At 41.5% G+C, this 27,989-nt stretch overlaps 1 protein-coding gene across 3 annotated transcripts; it reads right to left on the bottom strand.

Annotated features, from left to right (window-relative positions):
- Position 1: 1 nt before the first annotated feature.
- Positions 2 to 25,475, bottom strand: LOC140464547 (kelch-like protein 24). 3 transcript variants are annotated; one of them, XM_072559760.1, is made up of 9 exons: positions 25,199 to 25,475; positions 19,084 to 19,782; positions 16,302 to 16,353; positions 11,855 to 12,001; positions 9,100 to 9,228; positions 6,410 to 6,586; positions 4,257 to 4,403; positions 3,460 to 3,625; positions 2 to 1,396 (listed from the first exon to the last, which is right to left on the bottom strand). In XM_072559760.1, the coding sequence occupies exons 2-9, from the start codon at positions 19,765 to 19,767 to the stop codon at positions 1,255 to 1,257; spliced, it is 1,644 nt and encodes a 547-aa protein (XP_072415861.1). In that variant the 5' UTR covers positions 19,768 to 19,782; positions 25,199 to 25,475; the 3' UTR covers positions 2 to 1,254. The 3 variants fall into 3 exon arrangements, with proteins under 3 accessions (XP_072415861.1, XP_072415860.1, XP_072415859.1); XM_072559759.1 differs by lacking the exon at positions 25,199 to 25,475 and adding an exon at positions 24,535 to 24,735 and having other exon boundaries at positions 3 to 1,396; positions 16,302 to 16,488; XM_072559758.1 differs by having other exon boundaries at positions 4 to 1,396; positions 16,302 to 16,488.
- Between the last annotated feature and the right edge of the window lie 2,514 nt (positions 25,476 to 27,989).

The raw sequence follows: 27,989 nt of genomic DNA, 5'->3' as shown, positions 1-27,989 counted from the left end.
TACAAAATTTTATTATACATTACTATTTGCATTAAGACTTTACAAAATGACTTATACTAAGGTGCAAAAGCATTTGTACATGGGCAATTTTTTAAAAACCCATAGGGTTATACTCCTAGCTACAATACCTTTATTGCATCATGTGAGATTACTGTCTTTAAGCAGAGTACCAAGTACAACAATACCTGAAGCTTTTGGAAGGTTAAGTTTGGTCAAATTTTATCTTCAATATTTTCAGTGATACTTACTGCACACATCTTGCAATGGATAATGAAATATGTCTTGAGACTTAAAGGTTTCAGTAGAGTGCAGGAAAACCAACCTAAGTCGAGATCAACAAAACTTCCAAATTTGTATCTGAGCGTGTGAAGCCTTTCCTAAAGTGAGAACATATTTAATAGTTCCTTCGAACAAGTGGTGAGATTTTAACACTAAGTTGTAAATTTGTAGCAATTGGAGCACAGAAGCAGTATTTCGTTCCCTGCATTTTATTGCTACTTGCAGGGTACAAAGATAAAGCTCTGTAGGAAGGATTAAGTATGTGCATTCTGACTGTTTTGAACATGAAAGCTCAACTCTTTAGATACAACAGAAATCCAAACTCATTTGTACAAATTACCTTCCATTTTAGAGTCCTTCAAAACAGTTAGTGAATCTGCTGCTCAATCACAGTTCCCTTGGGGTTTGAATTTGATAAGGAACAGGGTACATGAAACAAAAATCTCAATAAGAGTAATCAGCAGGGACAGATACCATTACCTGAGATGTGTGAAAAATAAACAATTGGAACAAATGCTCCTGTTCTGGAACAGCTCTTGCACCAAAATGAATAATTTGCTTTTTAAAAAAAATTGTTTGCAGAGTCAGAATTTAAAAACGAGAGTTAGCACCACTGCCACAAAGCTGTTGTTAGCTCTTCAAAATTAAAGGATTATTTCAGAGGTTGATTTGGTTATCAGGAGGAACATTCCACATGGACAGCAATTTGGAGAAACAGACTAGCTCCCATTGTCCTCACCCCATTGACATGGTTGTAACAAAATCTCAACAGATTTCCTAAAGGAATTGTATCTCTCTCCATCAGGATACTACCTGGGCTACAATGTTAAAAATTAGTCTCAACATGCTTCTCTAAGCTTGCACCAGTGGAATCAGGAGTCCCTAAGAATATTTCACACATTCTTAACCTGGAAAATTGCAGGTGACAATGGCACATAATGCAGAGTGCACAAGATAGAAAATGTTCACATCAGTTCATACAATGTTTTTGATCTGTGTGGCTGGGCCATGCATCTTCACTGAGACACAGCTTAACCAACTGCGACTTGTGAGCATTTCTCCAAAGATTTCCCATTTGCCGGTTTCTTCACTGTACTGCTCAATGGTGTCATGGTATCTGCAAACAATGAGGAGGAGGGTGGAGAATTACTGGATTTTTGTACAATCCTTCCACACAGATCTGAATTGAAATTTGGGCCTTTGAAAAGAATTCTGTAGCTAATCAAACAAGGAAAGAAAAAAAGTGTACAATTGTGCTACCTGTGATCACAGTTGCTACAGATCAAGTTGCACAATGAATCAAGGAGAGACACTACAGCAAATCTCCAAAATAAAGCCAATATTCCCTGTCTGTTCTTTGAATAAAAATTAGTTTATTTGTTTAATGAAAGTTGAAAACAAACTAAATCAAAGACTCAAGGGAAATAAAATTGCAGGGCCACAGGGGGAGAACAGGAAATGGGTCTGAATAGATTGCTCTTCAGAGAGGTTTATGAACAGCCAAATGGCCTCCTATGTTATCATGACTCTATAGATTAACTGTGAAGTAAAGTTGACCTTAGAGACCTTCATTCTTCTGTCAATATTCAGTCGGAGGCTTTCAGGCTTTCCAAATCCGATCCAATGTCACTTTATATATAACAAATATTACCGCTTGTGTACATTGGTTGGGTCAAGAGTGTGGTGCTGGAAAAGCACAGCAAGTCAGGCAGCATCTGAGCAGGAGGAAAAATCGACATTTTGGGCAAAAGCCCTACATCAGGAATAAGGCTGGGAGCTCGAATCTCCAGCATCTGCAGTACTCAGTTCCACCTCCATTGATTGGGTCACAATCAATGAACAATTCACATCTATCAAGTCTGTCTTTAAAACAATTTTGTTTCTTAAAAAAAAACTTGACAGCTACTGGGGGGATCAAAGTTCACAATTCTTATGCAGTGGAATATTGGGAGTGATCTAATTAACAAGAAAAAAAACTTGAAAATTTGCCATTTTCAAAATTCTCTTATAGTACACAATGGCTTAGTGGTTAGCGCTGCAGCCTCTCAGCGCCAGGGATCCAGGTTCGATTCCGGACTCAGGCAACTGTGTGTCTGGAGTTTGCACATTCTCCCAGTGTCTGCATGGGTTTCCTCCAGTTTCCTCCCAGAGTCCAAAGATGTGCAGGTCAGGTGAATTCTCATGCTAAATTGCCCATAGTGTTAGGTGCATTAGTCAGAGGGAAATGGGTTTGGGTGGGTTACTCTTTGGACGGTTGGTGTGGACTTGTTGGGCCGAAGGGCCTGTTTCCACACTGTAGGGAATCTAATCTACACAAAAAACTTGTGGCAAGGTAACAAGTCAGCAAATGAAAGACATAAAAGAGACCTAAGGGGCAGCTTTTTCACACAGAGGGTGGTACGTGTATGGAGTGAACTGCCAGAGGAAGTGGTGGAGGCTGGTACAATTGCAACATTTAAAAGGCATCTGGATGGGTATATGAATTGGAAGAGATTGGAAGGATATGGGCTGGGTGCTGGCAGGTGGGACTAGATTGGGTTGGGATATCTGGTCGGCGTGCGCAGGTTGAACCGAAGGGTCTGTTTCCATGCTGTACATCTCTATGACCCTATTTACTTGAATAAATTCGCTGAAGAATTAGTTGAACAAAATACAACATATAAAAGCATGAAATATAAAGAAGCAAGTATCCAAACTTTCACCATAGGAGCAGAGTCTGGTAGCTGGCAGAAATATCCCCATCTCCCTGCAATTTTCCCCAGCTGACATTAACACTAAACAAAAGTGTGTTACAACTCAGGTTATAATAGAAATCATTTTGAACCAAAATGAAAAACAAGGGGTGGTGAAAATAGGAGAAAAAGCTTTGCAGTAATAAGGGAAAAAAGCAGAAGGCCAGCACTTGTTAGGTAGCTCATTCAAAGAGAAAGCACATGCACAATATCCTCCTCTGTTTCTTTCAAAAGGGCAATAGGAAAAACAGCTAGACACAAAAGGCAAGGCTTCCCAAGTATACAAAGGTAATGGAAATCTGGAATAGTCTTCCCCCATTAATTTGTTGGACCTGAAAATATCACGAGTGATTGAGACTGATTGTTGGGTAAGGTTATATGAGCCTAGGCAGACAAATACCATAAGATCCAGACAATCTAATTCAATCATGGAACTGCTTATACCCACCGATCCCAACCTTCCTCTCCTCCTAGCACATAAATTTTACTGTCAATCACAGCCACCCCTGGTCGATAGCGTCTCTCGTTCATGGGGGCACACATCTTCCACGTATTGGTCTTGGGGTCATACTGCTCCACTTTATCAGTGTTCTCTGTTGAGGCATGCCAGCCACCTAGGAAAAGAGATACATATCTTAGACACTCAACTAGGGATGTGCAAAAAAATGCTAGTCCAGCCAACAATGTCTATATCCCTTGAATAAATAAAACAAAGACAGGAAAATGATTATGCTACAATCAGATCAGTTGGGGTCCAAATGGATGGTGGAGCAGGATGGACAGGCCAAATGGCTTACGCCTAATGTTCTTACTATCTCAGCTCAGGGCATTATCACATTGGATTAGAACAGGTGAAGATGCAGGTTGTACATCTCAAGGATGAAGAAGTTTCAAGATGAGAATTCCAAAGCATGGGGTTTAAGGATATGAAGGCCAATGGCCATCATTGGTGCAGCAATGGAATATCAGGGATTCACAGGTGGCGACAAAATTGGGAAAATACTGGGAAGGTTGCAGGAAGCTAGAGTTTGGGAAGGACAAGGCAATAGTGGGATTGGAAAGCAAGGTAATTCTTTCTTAAACTGAGGCATTGTTGGAGAGGAACCAACGTATAACAGTACGCACAGGAGTGATAGGAAAACAAAACTTGGAGAGAGAGAGTTCAACACTTCTTCATGGACCAAAATGTATTTTGGGTTGTAAAAGGTGCTACAGACAGGCAGGTCTATCTTTCTCACTTCTTACCAATTACATAAATCTTTCCTTGGAGGACACAGGCAGCAGAACCAGAACGCGGAATCTGCATTGGAGCCACCTCAAACCAGGAGTCAATTTTGGGATTGTACACCTGAACCAGATCCATCCCATCACCATCTTCCAAGACAGCTCCCCCTGTGAAGTCAAACCTCATTAATATTACACTTCTTTCGCTTCAACAATTCTTAAAATACCATAAAAGTGAATACTCAATAGTTTTTTGCTTGCCACCTTTCCTTCCCTCGTTTGCCCCAAACACTCCCTCTAATGTTGCATCAGACAATTGTGAAATGGCACCATTTCTGCTTCCAGAAGTAGAAATGCTCAAGGTTTTCCCTCACATCATATGTATCAATGGAATGGCATTAGGGTAATGGTAACATCACTAGATGAGTAACCCTGAATCCCAGGCTAGTTGTTTCAAGGCCATAGGTTTGAATTTCACCAGAATTCTATCAGGACATTTGAATTTTTTAAAAAATTGAATTAAACGCTAGTCAAATGAGAGAAGACAGATTTATAAAGAACATGAGGGGCAACTTTTTTTAAACACAGACTAGTGTGTGGAATGAACTGCCAGAGGAAGCGGTGGATGCAGGTACAGTTACAAATGGTTAAAATACATTTGGATAGGTATGTGAATAGGAAAGGTTTGGAGGGATACAGGCCAAATGCAGGCAAGTGGGACTAGTTTAGTTTGGAGAAATGGTCAATATGGACCAAAAGGTTTGTTTCCATGTTGTATGACTAATGACAAGTAACCACTGAAGACTGATTTTTTTTTTCCAATAGTCCAATTCATTAATGTCCTTTAGGGAAAGAAATTTGCCATCCTTCCAGATCCACAGCAACGTGGTTAATTCTTAACTGTCCTCCGAAAATGCTACTCAGTTCAAAAGCAGTTGGGGATGGCAATAAAGCCAGCTACATCCATGAACCAATTAAATTACCTCCAATACTCAAGAGTGAATTCAAAGTCTTGATGAAATTAGCTGCACAGGAGAATTGTGAAACAAAATAAAAAGGTGGATGGAAACATCAAATATTAATGTGCACAATGTTGAAATTCCTCAACCTTATGCTTTTCAATTCAACTTACCACTAATTTATCCAAGAGGCAAAATTTGGTTGAAATTTTTTTTTAAAATCACCAGTACTAGTCAACCATGAAAAAAAAAGACATGTCACAAACTGGCCCTTTTTGCAGGAAGCAAGGTCTTGGGGATGTGTGGGGAAGGTCACCCTGTCCTCCAATGAAAAGATCACCATTAGAAGAGCTTGGTATTGATAAATTGGGATCACACTTCCTACATCATAATGACTGGACCATTATTTCATAGGCTATCATACACTTTAGCACATGAGAGATCCTGAATAGGTGTGTGACGATACTGTGCCTTTTTGAGATGTGTTCTATCCTGTTTTGTTGCAGAGGAGTGTTGTCACAACGGTGCAAAAAAAAAATGCCTTCAATCAGGCAGTTGATAAACCGCTTGGAGTTATTGCTAGGTATTTTTCTTTTTTAAAAGTGCAACACAAGAATCAGAAGTAGGTAGAGTCAGGTTCACAAGAGACGAGGAGGATATTGGTTTTGCTTTCAGTTGGTTGGTGATTTTTACTGGCTGCAAGACTTCCTCTTAAAAAGCAATGGGTAGATTGTTACTTTCTTGTGGATTGGAGAGGGGCAGCGTGAGAGAATAATGACTGTTGCTGAATTGTCTTTGCCAAGGGTGTGTTTATGGAAAGCTGCTTATTTTGGAACACTTGATGATTAGTAGTTAAATAATACATTATCTTGTTAAATATTTCCATAAAGTTATGCCAATTCTTCTTTTTGTTGTATTTTAACTGTGTTGTAAGAATAGTGTGTGTTTTAATTGAAACGTAGTGGTGGACTAATCAAATCATATGTGGAACTTATACTTAACACTTGCCTTTTAAAAAAATATAAAAGCTAGGCCTAAGCCATCCCCAAAATTTACTTTTTGGGGGCGAGGGGGTGGGAATTTGCTTCATCTGACTCATTACAGGTACTAGATAAATGCAAGTCCTCTTTCTCTTCTAACCAAAGAAGGCAGTTATCACATCAGGCCTGAATCTAACAGGTAGCCGGGATAGCATCGTTTGCTTTATTTACTTACCTGCTACATACAAGAGCCCATGGAGTGCCACCACAGCTGGACTTGTCACCGCCATCTTCATGGACTCCAGGAAGTGCCAGGTGTTTGTGTGAGGATTGTAACATTCCACGGAATCCAGCCTCGATGATCCTTCCCAACCTCCCACAGCAAAAACAAAGCCATCCAACATAGCAAGGCCTGCAGACAGGACAGGGACGAGAGTGGGAAGAAAATAAGAAATCAATCCAACCTTTCGGTCCCACCCAACCTGTCCCACCAGAGGAGTTGGTGGTGATGATTCCTCTAGAAAGCAGATTTTAGGGAGGGGAGGGCAGGAGCCAGAACATGGAGAGGAAAAACATCTAAAACGTTTACAGAGAGTGGATTTACGCAGTAGCTATTCACCTCCATCAGAATGCAATTGATCTAAAAATGCAAAGACTTCACTTAGTACACTCCACGCCTGTAGTTTCAGAACTTGAAAATTATCTTGAAATTAATGCAATCAAAGAGATCATGAAGCTCATAAATTGTCATTCCTGGTTCAGTGCTGTGTCCCTGAGGGAAGCAAATCTCTAGTCCCACACACGCGTCTCTGTCAAGTGGCTCAGCAAGACACACTGTCACATCAAACACTACATGCAACAATTAGAGATATCTCACCGCCACCTTCAAATCAGCTAGAGTTGGACAATTAAGAGCAGCCTTGCCACAAATGCCCATAACCTGAGGAAATGCCCAATATAACACACACATCTTGAGAGTCAATGGCTCTGTGGATCCAGTGCGTTGATCAGTCTGTGAGAACATAGTCCCATGCACCAATTTGGAGATAAGCTAGCCAGCTTTGGAAACAAAAGTCAAAGGGTGTTACTGTCAGGGAATGATCGAGAGGCACATGAAGCAGCCGTCTCCTCTAGCTGCAAGTGATTCAAAGAAGTTTACTCATTTACCTGACCTGTGCTTAGAACATTAATAGTCAATGGTTAACTATTCCATAGCCCTTACATAAGGTGTGGAGTCTGCGACTAATTTGCAGGTACAGTCAGTATTCTAATAAAAGGGTCAGAAACTGAACTAACTGAAGGAGAAACACAGTCACATTACACTCAAAGTATTAATTCTGTTTGTCCGTCTACAGATCCTGCCAGGCCTACTGAACTCTTCAGAACTTTGTTTTTATTTCAGGTTTCCAGCATCTGCAGTATTTTGCTTATAACTGAATGCTACAACAGGCTTAGTACTGACCTCAACTAAACACAAACCTTTTTTTTTTCCCAGATTCCAAGAATGTCCCAGCATCCCAACAAAAAATTCTAGGAAAGCTGGTTGTAGGTGCAGTCTTTTTTTTTCATGGAAAGCAATTATAGAACAGAGTTTGAATCAGTGCTAGAAATAGAATTCCCAATGACTGGAAAGTGAATGTACAGGAAAATGACATTACGGAAATGAGATTACGGAAATGAGATTCAGGGAATAGCTGATGGAAATTCTGAGCAGACTTGATGGATACAATAGCACCTGAAAAATTAATTAAAACTTCACCGAAACATTTCTTTTCCCCAAAGTTAAGGCCTGTTCCAGATATTTCCTCCTGTTCAGCCTCACTGTATAGCAAAAGATCTTCAGTTAGAGCCTTGGAAAAGATTGCTGTCTCTTTGGGAGAAATCATAGAGCAGAACACCCAGGTTGGCTAGCATCAGAGGTGTTCAGCTTAAAACGGTGAATCTTTCCCTTATATCTCAGGGGAGCGCTCCTGAGTGGTAGGCAAGTGAGGACACCAGCGACAACCTTCATGGTGAGCTTGTGCTGTACTAACTGTCTGCTACTGAGGAAAGATTCTATCCTCCTACACCATCAGTATAAACATTGTAATGCAGCTCAAGTACTAAAACAACAGCTAGGAAACATGGATTGTTGAAAACTCCACTTAACACACTCAAAAGAAAGAATTCACCCTATTCCCATGTTCTTAGCCTTAAATATTTTAAAAATAACCATGTGTATTTTCCCCACCAAAGAACTCTTCCACTAGAGTTTTTTTGGCAAATGATCATCACTGGGTCTGCTTGATCTGATGTCTAATGCAGGGACATGGACCCTTGGATTGGATTTGGGAGTGACTATAATCATTAAATTGATTTGTTCTGTAGTAGGGCTACATCACTTGCAGGTAGAGGAGGCTGCTGCTTAATTCAGGATTAGCTTACTGGTCTTTAAGACATTCTGTCATGGGGTGCTACTCCTGTCCTCCAGCAAAGCTACAAGTGCCTGGAACTGGATGGTGAATTAACCACCACTCAGGGTTCACCAGTGACTTGGTGATCTTATTGAATGCTGCCATGGCTACAACATCTGAGCTCACCACCTTGTTAAGACCATAAGGTAGAGAAGCAGAAATAAGCCATTCAGCCCATCTGTTTCACCATTTGATCATGACTGATATCGCATCCCCATATACTTTTAAAAACAAAACACAAAGCCCATGCAGAGAAACATTTCCCAATCTCTAATTTTCACTTAAGGAAAGTGTTCACATTTTGTGACTGTTGAGGTAGGAGACACTGGCTGCAACCAAACACACAGACATGAAGCAGAGAGTTGGGTGGGAAATCAGACTACACAACTCAAAACTTTTCTTCTCCCCATATTATTCGGTGGGACACGGGAGGGAAAGAAAAAGAAAGACATTTCTGACAAACATGATTTACCTAGCTCAGAACGTGCCACGTTCATTGCTGCCATCTCATGCCACATATCGAAACATGGGTCATAGCGCCACATTTCCTTGCTCGCAGAACCATCAGGAAACTCCCCTCCGGCCAAGTAAAGGGTAGAACCTACAGAAAGAAATCAATAACCACTGTTCAATTACCCAACAATTCAGAAAGATTTCTTAGCCAGCCTTCTGCCAGATAACTGAGTGCATGTCCTGTGGTTATTACACAGCAAACTCACACTCGAGAGGACAAAGGTGGCGGCGCAGTAGGACACTTCAGTCAGAGCTTGTCTGCTCCATTTCTTTCCTTTTCTTTCGTCCTTTTTTTTTCTCCTGGCCTCTGGGCTCCCAGTCTCCCGGCCTGGCATGACACCTCTCAGTGGTCCAGCGTGGCAGTCCATATGCCTGGCCTGACCTCAACTTGGACTTCTGGTCTTGAGGTGATTCCTCAAAGTGTGGTCCCACTATGGCTAAACACTCAAGTCTGTAATGTTTGAACTTTCAGCTTTATTTATTTTCCACTTAAAAAGAAGGTTTGCAATATGTAACTTTTAACCTTATTTCATAAGTTTTACGCTTTACTGTAATTACATCAATGTTTAACTTTTAACTTGTTCTTAAGGTTCTGTACCTAGGTGCCTTGTGTGGCGACATTATACACTTTTTAATTGAGCTCCTGTACTTTGTACAGGAGTACACATGATAATAAAATTAAAATCAAAATAAATCCATTGTTGTAAGATACTCCAGCGTTACTGGATTTCCGCTCGTTCCAAACACACTTCTGTTATTATCAAAAGGGCATCTTCTTTGGCAGAACATAACATATGCCCATCATAGGACAGCAAGTTATCATCAGGTCAATAATTACCCAAGGGTTACAGCATAATGCTGGTGTTCCTCCTCCACAAATTGCTCAATAAAATCCACTCTTTATCCAAGCTCTCAGTTATCAATCCCAAATTTCCTTTTGTCATGATTTGTGGATTTGTGCGATAACCCTCCTGTGAAGCATCTTAGGCCATTTTAGTATGTTAAAATGGCGCTACATAAATGCAGGAGGGAGCCATTGGAGGCAGTATTATCAATCATCAAAGCTGGTAATAGACTACACAGGATAAGTCTCCAGATTTTCAGCTCAATAAAGCAACCAACCTCAGTGGCCCAGTATAAGGTCAGTCAACAAGAGGCACCAAACAACTTAAAACTTGGTCAGTTTTCTTTTCTAAAAAGATCGATTTGCATCCTATCCATGCTCCCCATCTCTCATGACCATTTTTTCTCTTGCGAGCCAGCTTTAAAAAATTATAAACTGAAGTTTTGACTATGTGAAGCAAGGACAAAGAAAACAATTGGATGTCAGGTCGAACATTGCTCCCTTGATACTACACAGTTTTATGCTGACTTGGCTTTAAAGAAACCACTTGTTTAAAGAATTCCAAAATATTAACTGAAAAGGAACACTAGTTGTATTAAAATCCAACAAAGTTATATGCTCCTGTAACCATGAAGTGACCACAATTCCACATTTTGGGCAACGAAAATATGATTGATAATCCATTTTCTTGTTTACATTTCCAAATAAAGTGTGTAGCCTTTACAATGGAAATGCAAACAAAAGAAAACTCCAGCTACTGGTTACATGTTGCAGCAGGAATAAATCTTTAAGAACAAGTCTGTGGAACAATAACCCCAAACAAGGCGCACACCACAGAATGTGAGGGAGGCGCACAAACTCTGAGGTGTAGTGAGTGGGGTGATGAGTGAGGGAAGAACAACTTTCTGCCAAAGTGTTGATGAATAACCATTCATATAGTTCACTGGATAACATTGCCCATTTGTGAAAGAGAGTCATTACAAGGCACTGCAACAAAATTACAAGAGACCATTAATAAACTTGCATGATGGGTAAATAAATGGCAAATGAAGTTCAATACAGATAATAGGTAGTAATGGTGCATTTTGGTAGGAAGAACAAGCAGCTCACTTATTACATGGAAGATGCAGGTCTACGTGGGATAGAGGAAGAAAGATTCACAACTCCCCCAACCCACACAAACAAAAACTGGTGGAAAATCTCAGCAGGTCTGACAGCATCTGTGCAGAGAAATCAGAGTTAACATTTTGGGTCCAGTGACCCTTCTTCAGAACTGATGGTAGCTAGGAAAAGGTTGGCTTTTGGTGCGTCACGCCATCATTAAAAAAATCAAGCACTAAGGCTTTATTTCTAATAAGGTAAGAACTGAAGAGCAGGGAAGGTGCTCTAAACTGTATTGAATCTTGGTTAGGTTACAGCGCACGTGTGCAGTTCTAGTCAAAAATGTATCTCTATTTAAATGGGACTGAAAGGCAACAGCCAGTGTAGATAAAATGTACAAGGATGATACCAAAATTGAGAGAGAATGTACACATTAGGAAAGGATCAGTCGCTAGGCTATACCTCTAGGTCAAAAGAAAGTAGTTTGAAGAAGAGAGTACAGATGCACTGAAGGTGGAGCTGTACAAACACAAGGGAAATGGAAAGATGGTTACAATAATACAGCTTTGAAGAAAAATGGGAGGGAGTTAAGTGGAAAGATTGCGAAGGCAGAATTGTATTTTTCTTTGTTGTGTGTCCGATGTAATTCATTAATTGATTTTAACTCAGCTATTTTAAAAAGGTGCTACAAAACTTCCAAAAATCATCCTGAGTGAATATGCCCACATTTAAAAGACTAAGGTTAAAACAATGTGGAGACTGGCTATACCTGATGCAACAAGTCCATGCTTACTAACAGCAAAGGGCAAATAGGCAAGGCACTTCCAATGACGGCCAATGGGATCAAAGCTCTCCACACTGCGAAGAACCACTTTATCATCTTCCCCTCCAACCGCTATTATCACCTCCGTTGTACCTGGAAGAGAAACAGCAGGTATCATTCTTAAACCCCAGTTAAACCACTGGCACTAATATAAGAAGCAAGCTAAATTTCTGTAACACCTTTCACAATCTCGGAACCTCCCAAAGAATTTCACAGCAAATGAAATTTTTTTTAATTGCAGTCACTACTGTAATTGTGGAAATGCTACAGCTAACTTGGGAACAGGGTGAGCAAATTCCCACAAAAGAAAACATATAATCTGTATTAGTGATACGGGTTGATAGACTGACACGGCCCAGGATACTGGGAAGATCGCTCCTGCTCTCCCAAAAGATAGTCCCATGGGATTTGTTCAATCCCAAAGGTGGGGGCAGATAGGACTTCAGTTTATTATTTCATTGATAAGAACATATCCCGATACTGCAGTATTCCCTAAATACTGCACCAACTGTCAGATTAGTTTGTGCACTAAAGTCTGAGGAATGGAACTTGAAATGCACAACCTTATGCCTTAGATGAGTGAGCCACAACTGATTTTATTCCCCTTTTCTGAGGTTTATCTGTTTACACAAATAATCAAAACAGGGGAGTTGTGGAGAAAGAAAGAGAGACCAATGAATAAGAGTATTGTTCATCAACGGCTGACAGTGTCAACAATCCTCTGCCCACACACACAAGCATAGTCCAACCCATAAAACTAGGCAGAGGTCCACATATGTGGTTCAAAGACAATCTCCTGTATTGTTCCGGACAGTGCTGCCAAATACATCCGGGCTGGATCCTTATACTTTGTTTTAAAACGAACAGATCCAAAAAATTGGATGCACTTTAACCACAGCTCTGTATTTGATAAGTTGAAGAACAGCATGTTGTAAAATTTGCACGGTGGCACAGTGGTTAGCACTGCTGCCTCACAGCGCCAGAGACCCGGGTTCAATTCCCACCTCAGGCGACCGACTGTGTGGAGTTTGCACGTTCTCCCCGTGTCTGTGTGGGTTTCCTCCGGGAGCTCCGGTTTCCTCCCACAGTCCAAAGATGTGCAGGTCAGGTGAATTGGCCATGCTAAGTTGTCCGTAGTGTTAGGTAAGGGGTATGGGTGGGTTGCGGGTCGGTGTGGACTTGTTGGGCTGAAGGGCCTGTTTCCACACTGTAAAGTAATCTAATCTAATCTAATCTAAAACCTGGAAGCATACAATTTTGTCTTGGTGTTGGGGTCTCAAGTTGCACTTTCCCTCAAGAGAAGCCATAATTTCCATTGGACTATGTCCCCTCAGAGGGAGTGGCATGATTCAGTTAATCAAGTTCCATTTTTCCACACAAGCTGGAATTGAGCTCTCTCTATCTAAACTTCTTTATTACTACTTTTATTTTAAGGAGAAAGTTAGAGAGAATGAAAAGATTGAAGGGGACAAAACTAAAAGTCAGTAACTTAAATCTGCTCAAATAATATTCCACCCTTCACCTCAGTATGGTAAAGCACACTCCCATTGTTTCTATTTATAATATTCCAGTGTCAGAATGCATATGCAGGTAACAATGCCACCTTTGAGCCATGAGGTTCAGAGCCCACTTCCTGAAACAGAAACAAATTCTAGTACAGAACTCTCAGAGCAGTACTGAGTGACAGCTGAAACATTGCAGCAGCCATCTTTTGGATGTCCCACCTATCCCTTGAGAGAATGTAGAAGATCCACAGCTGCTAATGATCGAGACTAGGCTGTCGGGCCAATAATGCAGTAGACTGGATTTCTTTGTGCACACGGACAAAGAGTGCACAAGTAAAACTCTACACTAGCAAGAGTTAGAGAAGAGAAGGGATCTGGTTCGGACAGATATAAAAGGCTCTTTACCCAAATATAAATTACATTCATAATGAGAAGGATGAAGTAATAGCATAAATAATAGTAAATGAGTATTATAATAGAGATGTGATTAGCTGGGACCTGAATATACAAGACGAACTGAAATTTCAGAAAGATCTAGACAATGGAGTACAATGTAGGAAAACATGAAATCATCCATTTTACAGGAAGGAGGAGTTGGGTGTTCGCAGGTAAAGGGACAGCTAGAAAATAGGAAGCCTTCAAAAATATGATAAGTATGTTCCTGTTAGGGTGAAAGACAAGGCTAGGTGGTGTATGGAATGCTGGATAACTAGAGAAACTGAGGTTTTGGTTAAGAATGAGGAAGTATATGTCAGGTATACAAAGCAAAAATCGAGTGAATCCTCAGAAGAGGATTAGGGCAGTAGGAGTATACCTAAGAGTGAAATTGGTTGTTGGGTGGGGGAGGCAAAAAGGGGACATGAGACAGCTTTGGCAAATAGGGTTAAGAAGAAACTGAAGGGATTCTATAAATATATTAAGGACAAAAGGGTAAGTAGGAAAGAAAAGGGCCCCTTAAAGATCAGCAAGTCCACCTATGTGTGGAACTACTAAACAAGTATTTTGCAACAGTGTTTACTATAAGAGGAGGATATGGAAGATATAGAATGTGGGGAAATAAATAGCAATATCTTGAAAAATGTCCATAGTACAGACGGTGGTGGTGCTGGATATGTTAAAACACAAAGATGGATAAATCCCCAGGACTTGATTAGGTGCACCCTAGAACTCTATGGAAAGCTAGGAAAATGATTGCTGAGCCCCTTGCTAAGATATTTATATCATCGATAGTCAACAGATGAGGTGCTGGAAGACTGGAGCTTAGCTAATGTGGTGCCACTGTTTAAGAAAGGTGGTAAGGAAAAGTCAGGGAACTATAGACCAGTGAGCCTGACATCAGCAGTGGGCAAGTTGTTGGATGGAATCCTGAGGGAGAGGATGTACATGTATTTGGAAAGGAAAGGACTGATTAGGTATAGTCAACATGGCTTTGTGCATGGGAAATCATGTCTCAAACTTGATTGAGTGTTTTGAAGTAATAACAAAGGAGGAACGATAAGGGCAGAGCGGTGGATGTGATCTATATGGACTTTAGCAAGGCATTCAACAAGGTGCCTCACGGTAGACTGGTTATCAAGGTTAGATCAAATGGAATACAGGGAGAACTAATCATTTGGATAGAGAATTGGCTCAAAAAGATAGAAGACAGGGGGTGGTGGTGGAGGGTTACTTTCGGACTGGAGACCTGTGACCATGGTGTGCCACAAGGACCGATGTTGGGTTCATTGCTTTTTGCCATGTATATAAATGATTTGGAATGTGAACATAGGAGGTATAGTTAGTAAGTTTTCAGATGATACAAAAATAGGCAGTGTAGTGGACTGAGAAGAAAGTTACACCAGTGTACAATGGGATCTTGATCAGATGGGCCAATGAGCCAAAGAGTAGCAGATGACAGTTTGACTTAGATAAATTGCTGCATTTTGGTAAGGCAAATCAGGGCAAGACTTATACACTTAATGGGAAGGTCCTGGAGAGCGATGCTGAACAAAGAGACCTTGGAGTGCAGGTTCATAGTTCCTTGAAAGTGGAATTGCAGGTAGATAGGATAGTGAAAAAGGCGTTTGGTATGCTTTCCTTTACTGGTCATTTCATCGAGTATAGGAGTTGGGAGGTCATGTTGCACCTGTACAGGACACTGGTTAGGCCACTGTTGGAATATTGCATGCAATTCTGGTCTCCCTGTTATAGGAAGGATGTTGTGAAACTTCAAAGGGTGCAAAAAAGATTTACAAGGATATTGCCAGGGTTGCAGGGTTTGAGCTACAGGGAGTGTGAGAATAGGCTGGAGCTGTTTTCTCTGGAGTGTTGGAGGCCGAATTCCTGCTCCTAATTCTTGTGAATTCAACTGAACTTAGCTATCAATTAGCTGCTTCATCAGAAGTACGTATTACTTTGTTGGCATTAATGAGATGTTGGCTGATAACATGATCAGTTCACCTTAATCCAATTGGGAGTCACACCTAGTTTCATTTCTAACTATAGCCTCTGAGACAGAGGGTTGTGGATTCTGCTCAAATTTGTCACCCAGGCCAACAATTCCAATGGAGTGCTGATTTTCGTTAGAATTAACCCAACAACTACCTCGCACAGGTGAGAGTGTTAAAAAAACCTGGCACTGTTTGGAACAGCAGAGGAGTTCTCCACAGTGTCCTGGACAGTACGTATCCCTCAAAGTACATCACAAAAATAGATTATCTAAGCGTTACCACAGCGTGGCTTGGGACAGCTTGCTGTGTGCAACTTAGCTGCTTCACTCTCTACCTCGCAACAGCAAAACATTTGCAAACATGCAGTGACCAGTGGTGACGAGCTCTAAGACATCCTAGGCTCTTGCAGAAACAGGAGTCAAATCACAGCATTGAAAGCCAGGCTGCTGGAGCACTCACCTGTTGATCTGCGAGGGCGGGTCCGAGAGCTTTGAAGTTCCCCACGTCTGTCCTGCAACAAGAGGTAGTCCTTTGCTTCAGAAATCAACCGCTGACAAGGGAGAGACTCCTGGATGACTTTCAACGACTCTACGGTGTCATGGATGTAATAAGGACTAATTAAAGGCAGGCGAATGTGCTCTAAAATCTGAAAGAATTTTAAATTTAGAAATTTTTTTTTTTTTTAAGATTCCTACATAATGAAAGCAAACCTTTGCCAAAATGCACCGACTTCTTCTCCCAGTCCCAGTTGCAGGCAGTAGATCAAATAAATTTTCTCTGTACTTACTCAGGTACAGACATCTTCAACATTCACCACCAATCTCAGTAGGAGCAGTATGTACTATCTACAAGGTACACTGCAGTAACTCACTGAGGCTCCTTAGTCAGCACCTTCCAAACCTATGATCTCTACCAACGAGAAGGAAGAGGACAGCAGATACACAGGAACACAACTAAAAGTTCCCTTCCAAGCCCCTCACCATCCTGATTTAGAAATATATTTCTATTCTTTCATTGTCACTGGGCCAAAATCCTGGAACTTTCTCCCAATAGCCCTGTGAGTGAACCAGCACCATGTGGTAATTGTTGAAGACAACAGCTCACCATCATCTTCTCAGGGGCAATAAATGCTGATCTAGCAAGGGACATCCGCATTCCAAGAATGCATTAAGGAGCTCAAAGCTTCCTGTGCTATGTCAATCACTGACTTGGTGACCCTACTCACTGTTAGTCAGGATGTGTTCAAATAGTTGAACTCTGCTGCAACAGAACAAAGGGGTTTCCAAGCCACAAGTGGAAATATCAGACTGGCAGACTCCATTTAGAATAACTGGATTGATAAGTGAATAATAACTGGATTGCCATAGAGTCATAAATATGTACAGCACGGAAACAGACCATTCGATCCAACTCATCCATGACAACTAGTCCCATTTGCCAGCATTTGGCCCACATCCCTCTAAACCCTTCCTATTAATATACCCATCCAGCTCCCCTTTAAATGCTGTAATTGTACCAGCCTCCACCATTCCTCAGGCAGCTCATTCCATACACGCACCACCTTCTGCATGAAAAAGTTGCAGCTTAGGTCCCTTTTATATCTTTCCCCTCTCCCTCTAAGCCTATGCCCTCTACTTCAATTCCAAAACGCCTGAAAATTGCCATGGATTCTCCATTGGTGACAAGCCTCCAGCAACACCAAACACTGTTGCCAACTCATCACCTTCAGGGATTGTGTGAGCACACAGTAACAAAATCATTCTCACCACTGAAGCACTCTTTTGTTTTGTAAAGGAAAGTAATACAAGGACAGAAAGAGAACATAAGTAAATGAAGAAAATCATTAAATTGTACCAACGATAGTGAACTTTCAGGATTGTTTCGCTATCCAAGTGCTGACATACTTGCTGAGATGCCAGGAAGTACATTATACAATCAGTCATAAGAAACATGCCCCAGCTTTGAAAAGTTTTGCTGCTCAGCAAGGCTCAAAAAAAAAAATGCGGATCAATTCACTTCAGGTGATTTGATCCATGTTTATAACATATTTAAACAACCTGCATTTATGTAGCACCTTTCAACACTGCAAAAACAAAATCACAGTCCTTCATAAGAATGATATTTTTAGCAGAGAGTTTCAGCATAAGTGAAATGGAAGATGGTCAGAAAATATGGATAAGAAGTATCTTCAAAAATGCAAAGAGAGATAGTGAGAGACACTCAGCAGGTGGAAGCATGGCTTCCAATGGGGGACTGATTTACATTTGTAACTGTCCAAAATAGGAATTGGGTTAATGCGTTATCATGAGGAAATTAAAATAAAAACAGAACTAGGGAGATGATGGAGCTGCTCCTGCTTTTGGGGGCGGGGGGGGGGTTTATCAACAAATAGTTCAAGAGTATTTGCGGGTGAGAAAGCCACAGACATCAGGAAAGTCCAGCTTGCTGGATTTTGATTTGAAAAGAGCTGATGCAAACTTGTACAGTTAAATGTCCTCTATCTGCTGTATCATTCTACATTAAATTATCATATACTCCACCGAATTATACAAAAGATTGGGGAGGCAATGGCCTAGTGGTATTATCACTGGACTATTAATCCAGAAACCCAGCTAATATTCTTGGGGCAGCATAGTGGCTCAGGTTAACACTGCTGCCTCACAGCACCAAGGGCCTGAGTTCAATTCCTGCCTTTGATGACTATGTGCAATTTGCACATTCTCTCCCTGTCTGTATGTGTTTCCTCCTGCTGCTCCAGTTTCCTCCCACAATCCAAAGATGTGCAAGTCAGGTGAATTGGCTACGCCAAAACTGCCCATAGTGTTAGGTGTATTAATCAGGGGTAAATATAGGGTAGGGGAATGGGGCTGGGTGGATTACTCTTCAGAGGGTCAGTGTGGATTTGTTGGGCTAAATAGCCTGTGTCCTCATTGTAGGTAATCTAAACAAAAAGGCCATTTGTCTCATTAGGTTGTTAGTCTGCACAGGAACAATACTTTTCTATTCAGCTTGGACTTAAAATGTTGATTTGGTCTGAACAATCATTTAAATCAATCATTTCAAGAGTGGTATTAACTTCCTCACCTCCACGTTGGGAAAATACATTTCTCCTTCTCTGTCCCAAATCCTTTCCACTTAATCTTGTTTTGAACTATCAAACTCCCCATTAACTGCTGTCTCTATCAAACCCCTCGAACTCCAACACTATGAAGGCAGTGGAATTCAAAAGAACACATCTTACCTTCTCAAAATTCTGTTTTCTTGAATGATCCCTTTCCAACCAGAGCATAACTGCCTCAAAGACCATTTCCTCCGAGGGGACATTCAGGTCATCACTGGAGATGATTTCAATGAGATTCTCTGTTGAGAGGGAGAGGAACTCCTCCTGCTTATGAACCACAGTGAAATGCTGCAAGATGTAGTTCATACTCTTGGTCTGCAGCTCTACACAGGAGTGGGCCTCAGCAAAGCAGTGGATGCCCACACAGTTTGTTTCATCCATTTGCCGCTCCATGAATTTGCAGCAAGCTTCCCGCACTGACATGATGTCTAGAAGGTTGGCAGCTGCTAGCAGGGCCTGGACGTTGGCTCTCGTAATGAGCACACGGGCTGTGTAGGCATAGACCACCAGCAATCCCACCATCTGCGGCTCGACACCATTTATCGCCACCCGCTCCTGCCGAGACTCGACCAGATCTGTGGAAAACATGGCCCTAAAGTAGGAACTGAAGGAGGCAAGCACAATGCGATGACATGGAAATTCCTGACCATCGCAACACAGAATGACATCACAGAAAGCATTGTTCAGTCTCAGGCTGTTGAGCCCTTCCAGAACTTTACCAGAATGTTCTGATTCAACAAACATGTAGTCCTCACATTCCAAGTGGTTCCCAGTATCCTCAGTGAATGGTTCCATTTCATCCATCTCTCAAAAGCAGCCCTGTCAAATTAAAATGGGGGGGGGGGGGGGGGGGAAATCATTAGATTAAAAAGCCAGATCGTCCTGTGACAATATTCAAACATTAGAGGACACAGAGCTAGCCAACTTATCTCAATCCTGTAGCACAACTGGCCCTTTATGACTCTCTGGAACACTGCCTACTGTCTCACACACTATTATTCTGCTAATACAAAGCCAAATGTCTTTGTAGCACTCTCCTCTCAGAATAATAAATTCATCAGCTTGATACCCACTCTAGAAACTTGAAAAAACAATTGATCCAAGTGCAGCAAAGTAAGGGATGATTGTGTGGGTGGGGGGTGGGGGTGTAGGGGTGGGTGGTTTGATTCAGATAAAACACTGAAACAAGACAAGACCTCACAGTACAAAATAAGTTATCATCTTCACATTCCTCAAATGAATATTTATCCCTCAACCAATACCACTGAATACAGATTACCTGCTCATTATCACACTGCTGTTTGTGGGAACTTTCTGTGCTCAAATCAACTGCTCCTTCCTACATTAATGAATAGACTTGAAAAATGTTTCATGTTCTGCAGGTACTTTGGAAAGTCTGAAGGTCATGAAAAAGTGCTGAATACACGTTAGTGCCCTTTTTCTCTCCTTTGACTTCCATGAGATTCAAAGTGCTGCGAGATCCAATTTGCATCTGCTTTGCAAAACTGGCCGGTTCTGACAAAACCAGTCTAAAATGTTAACCCCATATCTCTCTATAGATGCTGCCTGACCTGCTGTGCTTTTGTTCTGGCCAACTGAGAACGTTTATTGCAACTGGCAAAGCGTGGCATACACGATATTAGAAGCAAAAAAAAAAGTAAGCCTAATGGAATTGATCAAGGAGCCAACACTATCATGGAGGGGCTGAATGGCCACTATCCATGCTATGAGATTGTAGAGAATCGAAAGATAAGCTTCAATCTGAATTTTGCGTCCAGTTGCTTTTTGCGTTTGCATTTTTAACTTGTCAAGATGTAGCAGCTGGATTGCTGTGTGTCCACAAACAGCAGAAGGAAGTAGATTCTTGCTGTCCTCAATTTCTAGAAGCCATTGAGAAAGATTCAGCTGGCATAAATTCTAAGTGAGCAGACACACTTTTTCAGTCATCAGTGTGGTTCTGGAAAAAGCACAGCAGGTCAGGCAGCAACAGAGGAGCAGGAGAATTGACATTTTGGGCAAAAGCCAGTCATTAGGAATCTTCTGCTCCTCAGATACTGCCTGACCGGCAGTGCTTTTCCAGCACCACACACTCGACTCTAATCTCCAGCATCTGCAGTCCTCACTTTCACCTACATTATTTTAGTCACCTCCCTAAACAAAAATCAGGACATTTAGTTTGTACCCGGTGACATTATTTTCTGAGAGTTAGGTACATATTAGGAAAAAGAAATGAGTTACTATGAGCTTCAAAAAGGATGATGTCCACTTTCAGAACACAATCACATCAAATCCACTTAGAAATTCCTGGAAGACGACTGGGGATTATAGCAGTTCCAGGTAACAGATTGCCAATTTCTCAAGCGCAATTAGGGATGGCCAATGAAAGCCTGCAATTCCCACAAGTAATGAAAGACTCAGACAAGGAAAATTTCAACTTGAGATACTTAAATCCCACAGCAATGCTGTTACTGCCAACACTGCCTGACTAATACGTGAGCACTGTTCAAATATCAGGCAGTAATTTATCAAAGGATTGCAGTAGCAAAGGTCAAAGAATTGTAGTCTCTCAACTACAATGTATTGCTTCAAGAGCAGTATTTCCAAAATTCCCTTGTCCATAAACCATCCGAGTAGGGCCATTGACCACCCACTGGTCCTACTCCATCTGTATTTTTACCAGAAAGAATTATGTTGGTTTTAATGAGACTTCAATGAGATGATGTCTAGTGTCAGACTGGAAAAGTCTAGTCTGATGTCAGCCTGTGTTCTTTAGGTTGCTGTTCTATATTTTCAGTCCTAAAATGTTGAAGAATCTTATTGTGCAGCTATATGTTATAACAATAAAAAAGTGTAAGCTAATTTTCTTATTGACCATGCTTATGATTCCTGCCAGACACACAGGAGCCAGTTTGTGTGATGGTATGAACGGAGATGACGGTTCTGTCTTTTCTCCGATAGCCTCAGCTGCAGAATTGTATGTCAGTGATTTACATTTTAGACTAAACCTGGATTAACTGAAGCACCCTCATGGACCACAGAGAGATACTGCTTTAGAATGACAGTTTTAGATGTGACCTTGGAGCAGCTCTTAAGTACAGAAATAATCCTGCATTACTAGCTTCTAACAGCCAGCACCACAAACAGAAAGGCAGTAAAATGTTGGACTAATCGCTGGAGTGGGACTTGATCTTTCAACCTCTTCACTCAAGACAAAACAGTTGCCCACCAAGTCACAGTGAACAATGTATTATCATTCCACTTGAAGCATAAAACAGGAGCTATCATAGAGTTATACAGTGTGGAAACAATCCCTTTGGTCCAACCAGTCCACATCAACCATATTCCCAAACTGAACTAGTCCACCTGCCTGTACTTGGCCCATATCACTCCAAACCTATCCTATTCATAAACGTATCCAAATGTCTTTTAAATGTGCCTCCACCGCTTTCTCTGGAAATTCATTCCTTACACTAACCACTCTTAAAAAAAGTTTCCCCTCATGTCCCTTTTAAATCTTTCCCCATAAAAATATGCACCCTAGTTTTGAACTCTCCCACTCTAAGGAAAATACCCTTATCAATGCCCATTATGATTTTATAAACCTCTAGAAGGTCATCACTGAATCTCCCATGCTCCAGAAAAATAAAAGTCCCAACCTTTCCAGTCAATTACAGTATTACATCTCAAACCCTCCATTCCTGGTAACATTGTAGTAAACCTTTTGTGAACCCTCTCCAGGGTATTATCCTGCCTATAACAGGGCAACCAGAGCTGCATGCAGTACTCCAGAAGAGGTCCTATCAATATCCTGTAGAACCTCAACATAACAGCCTAACTCCTACAAAGGTCTTAGCAATGAAGGCAAGTGTGCTAAAGGCATTTTACCTATTACCCGTGACACAAATTTCCAAGAATTATGTACCTGAACTCCTAGATCCTTCTGTTCTACAACACTACCCAGGGCCCTATCATTAATTGTATAAGTCCTGTCCTTGTTTATATTACCAAAATGCAATACCTCTCCTCTTGGTTATGAATATTGTGCCTTCAAAAATGAGGGTTGAGTTTAAAGGTTCAAATCCCAATCCCAAAGCTGATTCTGCAATGGCTCACTTATCTACAGGAATTATAAGATGTATTTTACTTTAGTTTTGCTTAAATCATTCTGGGAAGTCCAGTGGCAAGTCTGGTTTTTATGACCCCATCCTTAGTTGCCCTGAGAAGCAGAAGGTGAGTGTTCTTCTTGAACTGCTGCAGTCCACGTGGATTTATAGCAATGAGACGGAATAGAAATCTAGGCCATCTCAGAACAAACAACACTGCACAGGGTGGAAGCAAAAGCAGTGCTCAGATAAGCTTCTGGAATAAAGATAGCATTCAAGGAACTGTATCCCAGAGCAACCAAGCAGAGAGACACAAACTCAGATCTCCCTCCCTTCAACAAGAACGCTAATTGTCTTAACTCAGAATCCTGTTCAAATTTCGAAGGCGCTGACCAGGAATCAGTCAAATGTTACTTTCACTCAATCTGTGTGACATTTCACACACCACTTGAAGTGAATCTTTCCATTTTTAAATGTAAAACCAAAACACAAGAGACATTTGCACTTCAACAATAACAAATTGTTTTTCTGTGTGACAGTGTCATTTGTTCAGCATTTACCTTTCCTAAGACAAGCCACACTTTAGCAGCTTGAAATCCTAACTAGAACAGCTAGGCATCAGAAAAAGTCCAGCAATTGTGCACGTAACTCCACAACAGATCAACATTCCTAAATTAAATAAAGCTACAAATCAGGGTGCAAACTCAAAATCTGAAAAAAATTCTGCAAAGGGGTAGACATGGAATGAATTAAGGTTAAGGATAGATCAATGGAGTAATTTGATGTGCTCATGCAAAGATCTAAAGAGATACTGGACACTCACAATGGGTTACAGTATTATTTCAGAGACATTTATAATAGTGAATCAATCTCAGACTGCGTAAAGCTTTCTGCTGTCCTCTTTCAACTGGCTGTCAGAAATATAATAAGGGGACAATAAAAAGCTCACAAAGGGATAGGATTCAACAGAGGATGGAAATGAAAACGTCCAATGCCCAAGTGCACACTCACACCTAGTGCTGTCCATCCATTACCCCAGGTGCTTGTTGATTCTGAGGCTAGGTTAACCAACATTGCAACTTAAAAATTCTCGACTTTATTTTCAAATCCCTCTATGACCTTCTCCCATCCCTTCTAAGTATTTCCAGACCAAAGACCTTCAAAGATCTGTGCTTCTTTAATCCTGACCTTTTAAAGCATCCCTGAATGTAATCGTCCTGCCGTTTATGGCTTTGCCTTCAGCTGTCTGAGCCCAAACTCTGGAATTTCCCCCCCCAAACCTGCCTTCACCTTTAAAAGGCAAAGATTCTCTTTTACTGAGCCTATGTTACATATCTTAGTGTTCGCTTTATACCACCTCTTGCGCAGCATCTTGGGGGAAATCACATCAAAGGCACTATACAAATTAAAGTTATTATTGTTAGATCATTTGACAGGCATTTTTGTACAACAGACAATGAAATCATACCTATCAACACAGGAATTCCTGCCAAGGTAGAAAATGAAGTCAATCGAAACACCAAAGTTGCCCTGCGCTGCTGAACTTCACGCTAATTTGTATGCTCCGAAACATTAACCTGCCATTATTTTCTGTCTTAATGTCAGCCACCATTAAAATGTAAGCAGGATACCAGGGAGGTGCCCTCTCTGTATAGCTACAGTGTAATCAGTCATCTACTTTATATTTCAGTCTTACAGGGAAGGCGGGAGAACAGTGCTGCCGTTCTCCCAGTACAATGATAGCTTTCCAACAGAACGAGATAACGAAAAGCAAATTACATCACTGTCACATCTGGTCATTTAAATGGGCAGCCATTTGTCTCTTAAAAATTAAAAAAAAACAATGCCACTTTCACACGAAGGATGGAAGAGGACAACATCGCCCAACGACACATGCGCCAATGAATACAATGCACGGATTACGCCTGCTGAATACAGTCTAACTCTGTGACAAACACATCCAGTTTAAGAGCTGAGCACTTGGACTTGCACAGAAACGCAGTGTTGTGATCCCGAAGTGGGCAGGGTGGCAGTGACTCAGTGCAACAGGCATGGAGCACCTGCGCTCATGCACCTTGTATGAACCATTGAAACGAGGACACACCCCCGCCCAACACAAACCAAAACCTCACCTCCCCAGAAGCTCCCCTCCACAGGCAGTGAAGCCGATGGAGCAGCTCTCGGATGTTCAGTTGACCTTTTATTTTCTCTTTCTCTCTCTCTCGCAATGATAGGCACAGAATGGTCTGCTGCTCATTTACTTGGCGAGATGACTGTTTAGAGAAAGGTCGCCCCGCTCCGTTTACAACCGAGTCCCTGAAAGCTGTCAATCAGCCAGGGCTCGGAGCTCCGCATTGCACACACCTTCCCATCCTCACCACACACACACAGACAGACAGACACACCTTCCAACAGTCTCGGAAACGGAAATCACCCACCAGCTCTCATTTCCGCTACTTCAGCCCCACCCACCCTTCCATGTACCATTACAACAGTCCCCTCTCGGTAAAGCTCTGCAAATAGCAACTGGTGGGCAATTTAGTCATTGAATCTTACAGCACTGGAGTAAACTGCAGTCCCCAATCATTGGTGTGTTTTGCGCGTGATCTCTTTTCCCTCAAGAACTTTTAAACAACAAATTGTATTTATGTGGCATTAACATCTCACAGCGTTTCTCAAGAGTATCAAATATTTAGTAGTGCACCCGGCGGGGAAACATTAGGTCAGACGGCCAATAACTTGACCAAAGAGATTAAGGAATGGGTTGAAAGACGAAAAGAGAGGCAGTAGAGTTTGGAGAGGGGTAATTCCAAACCTCAGAACCTTGCAAGCCCATGAGACCATAACATAGAGGAGCTGAAGTAAGCACGCATCCCGCTGCGTGTGCTGTGCAATTCATTGAAATGATATTTGATAATCCTCAAAACCACCTTCCTGCTTTTTCCCCACAATCTTTGATTTCCTTGCAGATTAAAAATCTGTCAACCTCAGTCTTAAATATATTTAACAGCCCAACTTCTACAATAAACAATTCCATTGATTCACTACTCTCTAAGGGAAGAAATTGTTCCATGTCTCTATCCAAGCTCGCTCCTCTGAAATTATCCCCTTGTCCAAGACTCTCCCACAAGGGGAAAACTACCTCTCTACATTTACCCTGTCAGGCCCCTAAGAACTTATGTTTCAATAAGATCTCCTCATTCTTTTTAACTCCAATGAATACGAACCCAACGTACTCAAACTCTCCGCATAAAACAGTTTCTCTCATGCCCCCCTACACAGAGGTGGAACAAGTGGAGAGTGTCAAGCTCCTGGGAGTAGTCATCCACAACAAAGTTTTCTTGGACTCTTCATGTGAATGCACTGGTTACAAAGGCCCAAAAACATCTTCAGGCAGCTGAGGAAATTTGGCATGATGGCAAATGCCCTTGCCAACTTTTGTAGGTGTGCCAGAGAGCATTCTGTCTGAATGTGTCACTACCTGGAATGGCCACTGTACCATTCAAGATCAGAGATGGTTACAGAGGGTGGTGAACTCAGTCTGGACAATCACAATGATCAACCTCCCATCCATAGAATCCAGCTACTAGGCCTGCTGTCAAGCATTCTTAAAGATCCATCCCACCCTGACGATGTTTATCTACAACCTCTACCATCGGGGAGATGGTACAGAAGCCTGAACATACTCATCAGCCAGTTTTGCAAGAGTATCTACCCTACTGTTGTTAGAATACTGTTGTTTGTGAATGGACTCACAAAACATTAACATCTATTTTTTGTCATTTACATAAATGATTTGGATGCAAGCATAAGAGGTACAGTTAGTAAGTTTGCAGATGACACCAAAATTGGAGGTGTAATGGACAGCGAAGAAGGTTGCCTCAGATTACAACAGGATCTTGATCAGATGGGCCAATGGGCTGAGAAGTGGCAGATAGAGTTTAATTCAGATAAATGCAAGCAGCTGCATTTTGGGAAAGCAAATCTTAGCAAGCCTTATACACTTAATGGTAAGGTCCTAGGGAATGTTGCTGAACAAAGAGACCTTGGAGTGCAGGTTCATAGCTCCTTGAAAGTGGAGTTGCAGGTAGATAGGATAGTGAAGAAGGCGTTTGGGAGGGTATGCTTTCTTTTATTGGTCAGAGTATTGAGTACAGGAGTTGGGAGGTCATGTTGCGGCTGTACAGGACATTGTTTAGGCCACTGTTGGAATATTGTGTGCAATTCTGGTCTCCTTTCTATTGGAAAGATGTTATGAAACTTGAAATGTTTCTGAAAAGATTTACAAGGATGTTGCCAAGGTTGGAGGATCTGAGCTCTAGGGAGAGGCTGAGGGGTGACCTTACAGAGGTTTACAAAATCATGAGGGGCATGGATAGGATAAATAGACAAAGTCTTTTCCCTGGGGTGGGGATGTCCAGAACTAGAGGGCATAGGTTTAGGGTGAGAGGGGAAAGATATAAAAGAGACCTAAGGGGCAACTTTTTCACGTAGAGAGTGGTATGTGTATGGAATGAGCTGCCTGAGGAAGTGATGGAGGCTGGTACAATTGCAATATTTAAAATGCATCTGGATGGATATATAAATAGAAAGGGTTTGGAGGGATATGGGCTGGGTGCTGGCAGGTGGGACTACATTGGATTGGGATATCTGGTTGGCATGGACGAGTTGGGCCGAAGGGTCTGTTTCCATGCTGTACATCTCTATGACTTTCCACCTGTTCCTGTGTTTTGCTTTTGCCACTGTTTAGCTATTATTTACTATCTGTGCTACTTAACTCTGTGATCTGCCTGTATTGCTAGCAAGACAAAGCTTTTCACTGTGCCTCGGTACATATGACAATAAATTCAATTCAATTCAATTCAAATGTCTTTTGGACTGTCTCCAATGTCATTCTATCTTCAAAAATGCAGCTAGCAATGA

Source organism: Chiloscyllium punctatum, chromosome 40 (genome assembly GCF_047496795.1).
Source record: "Chiloscyllium punctatum isolate Juve2018m chromosome 40, sChiPun1.3, whole genome shotgun sequence".
Lineage (NCBI taxonomy): Eukaryota > Metazoa > Chordata > Chondrichthyes > Orectolobiformes > Hemiscylliidae > Chiloscyllium > Chiloscyllium punctatum.
This window is presented reverse-complemented; position numbering and strand designations above follow the sequence as displayed.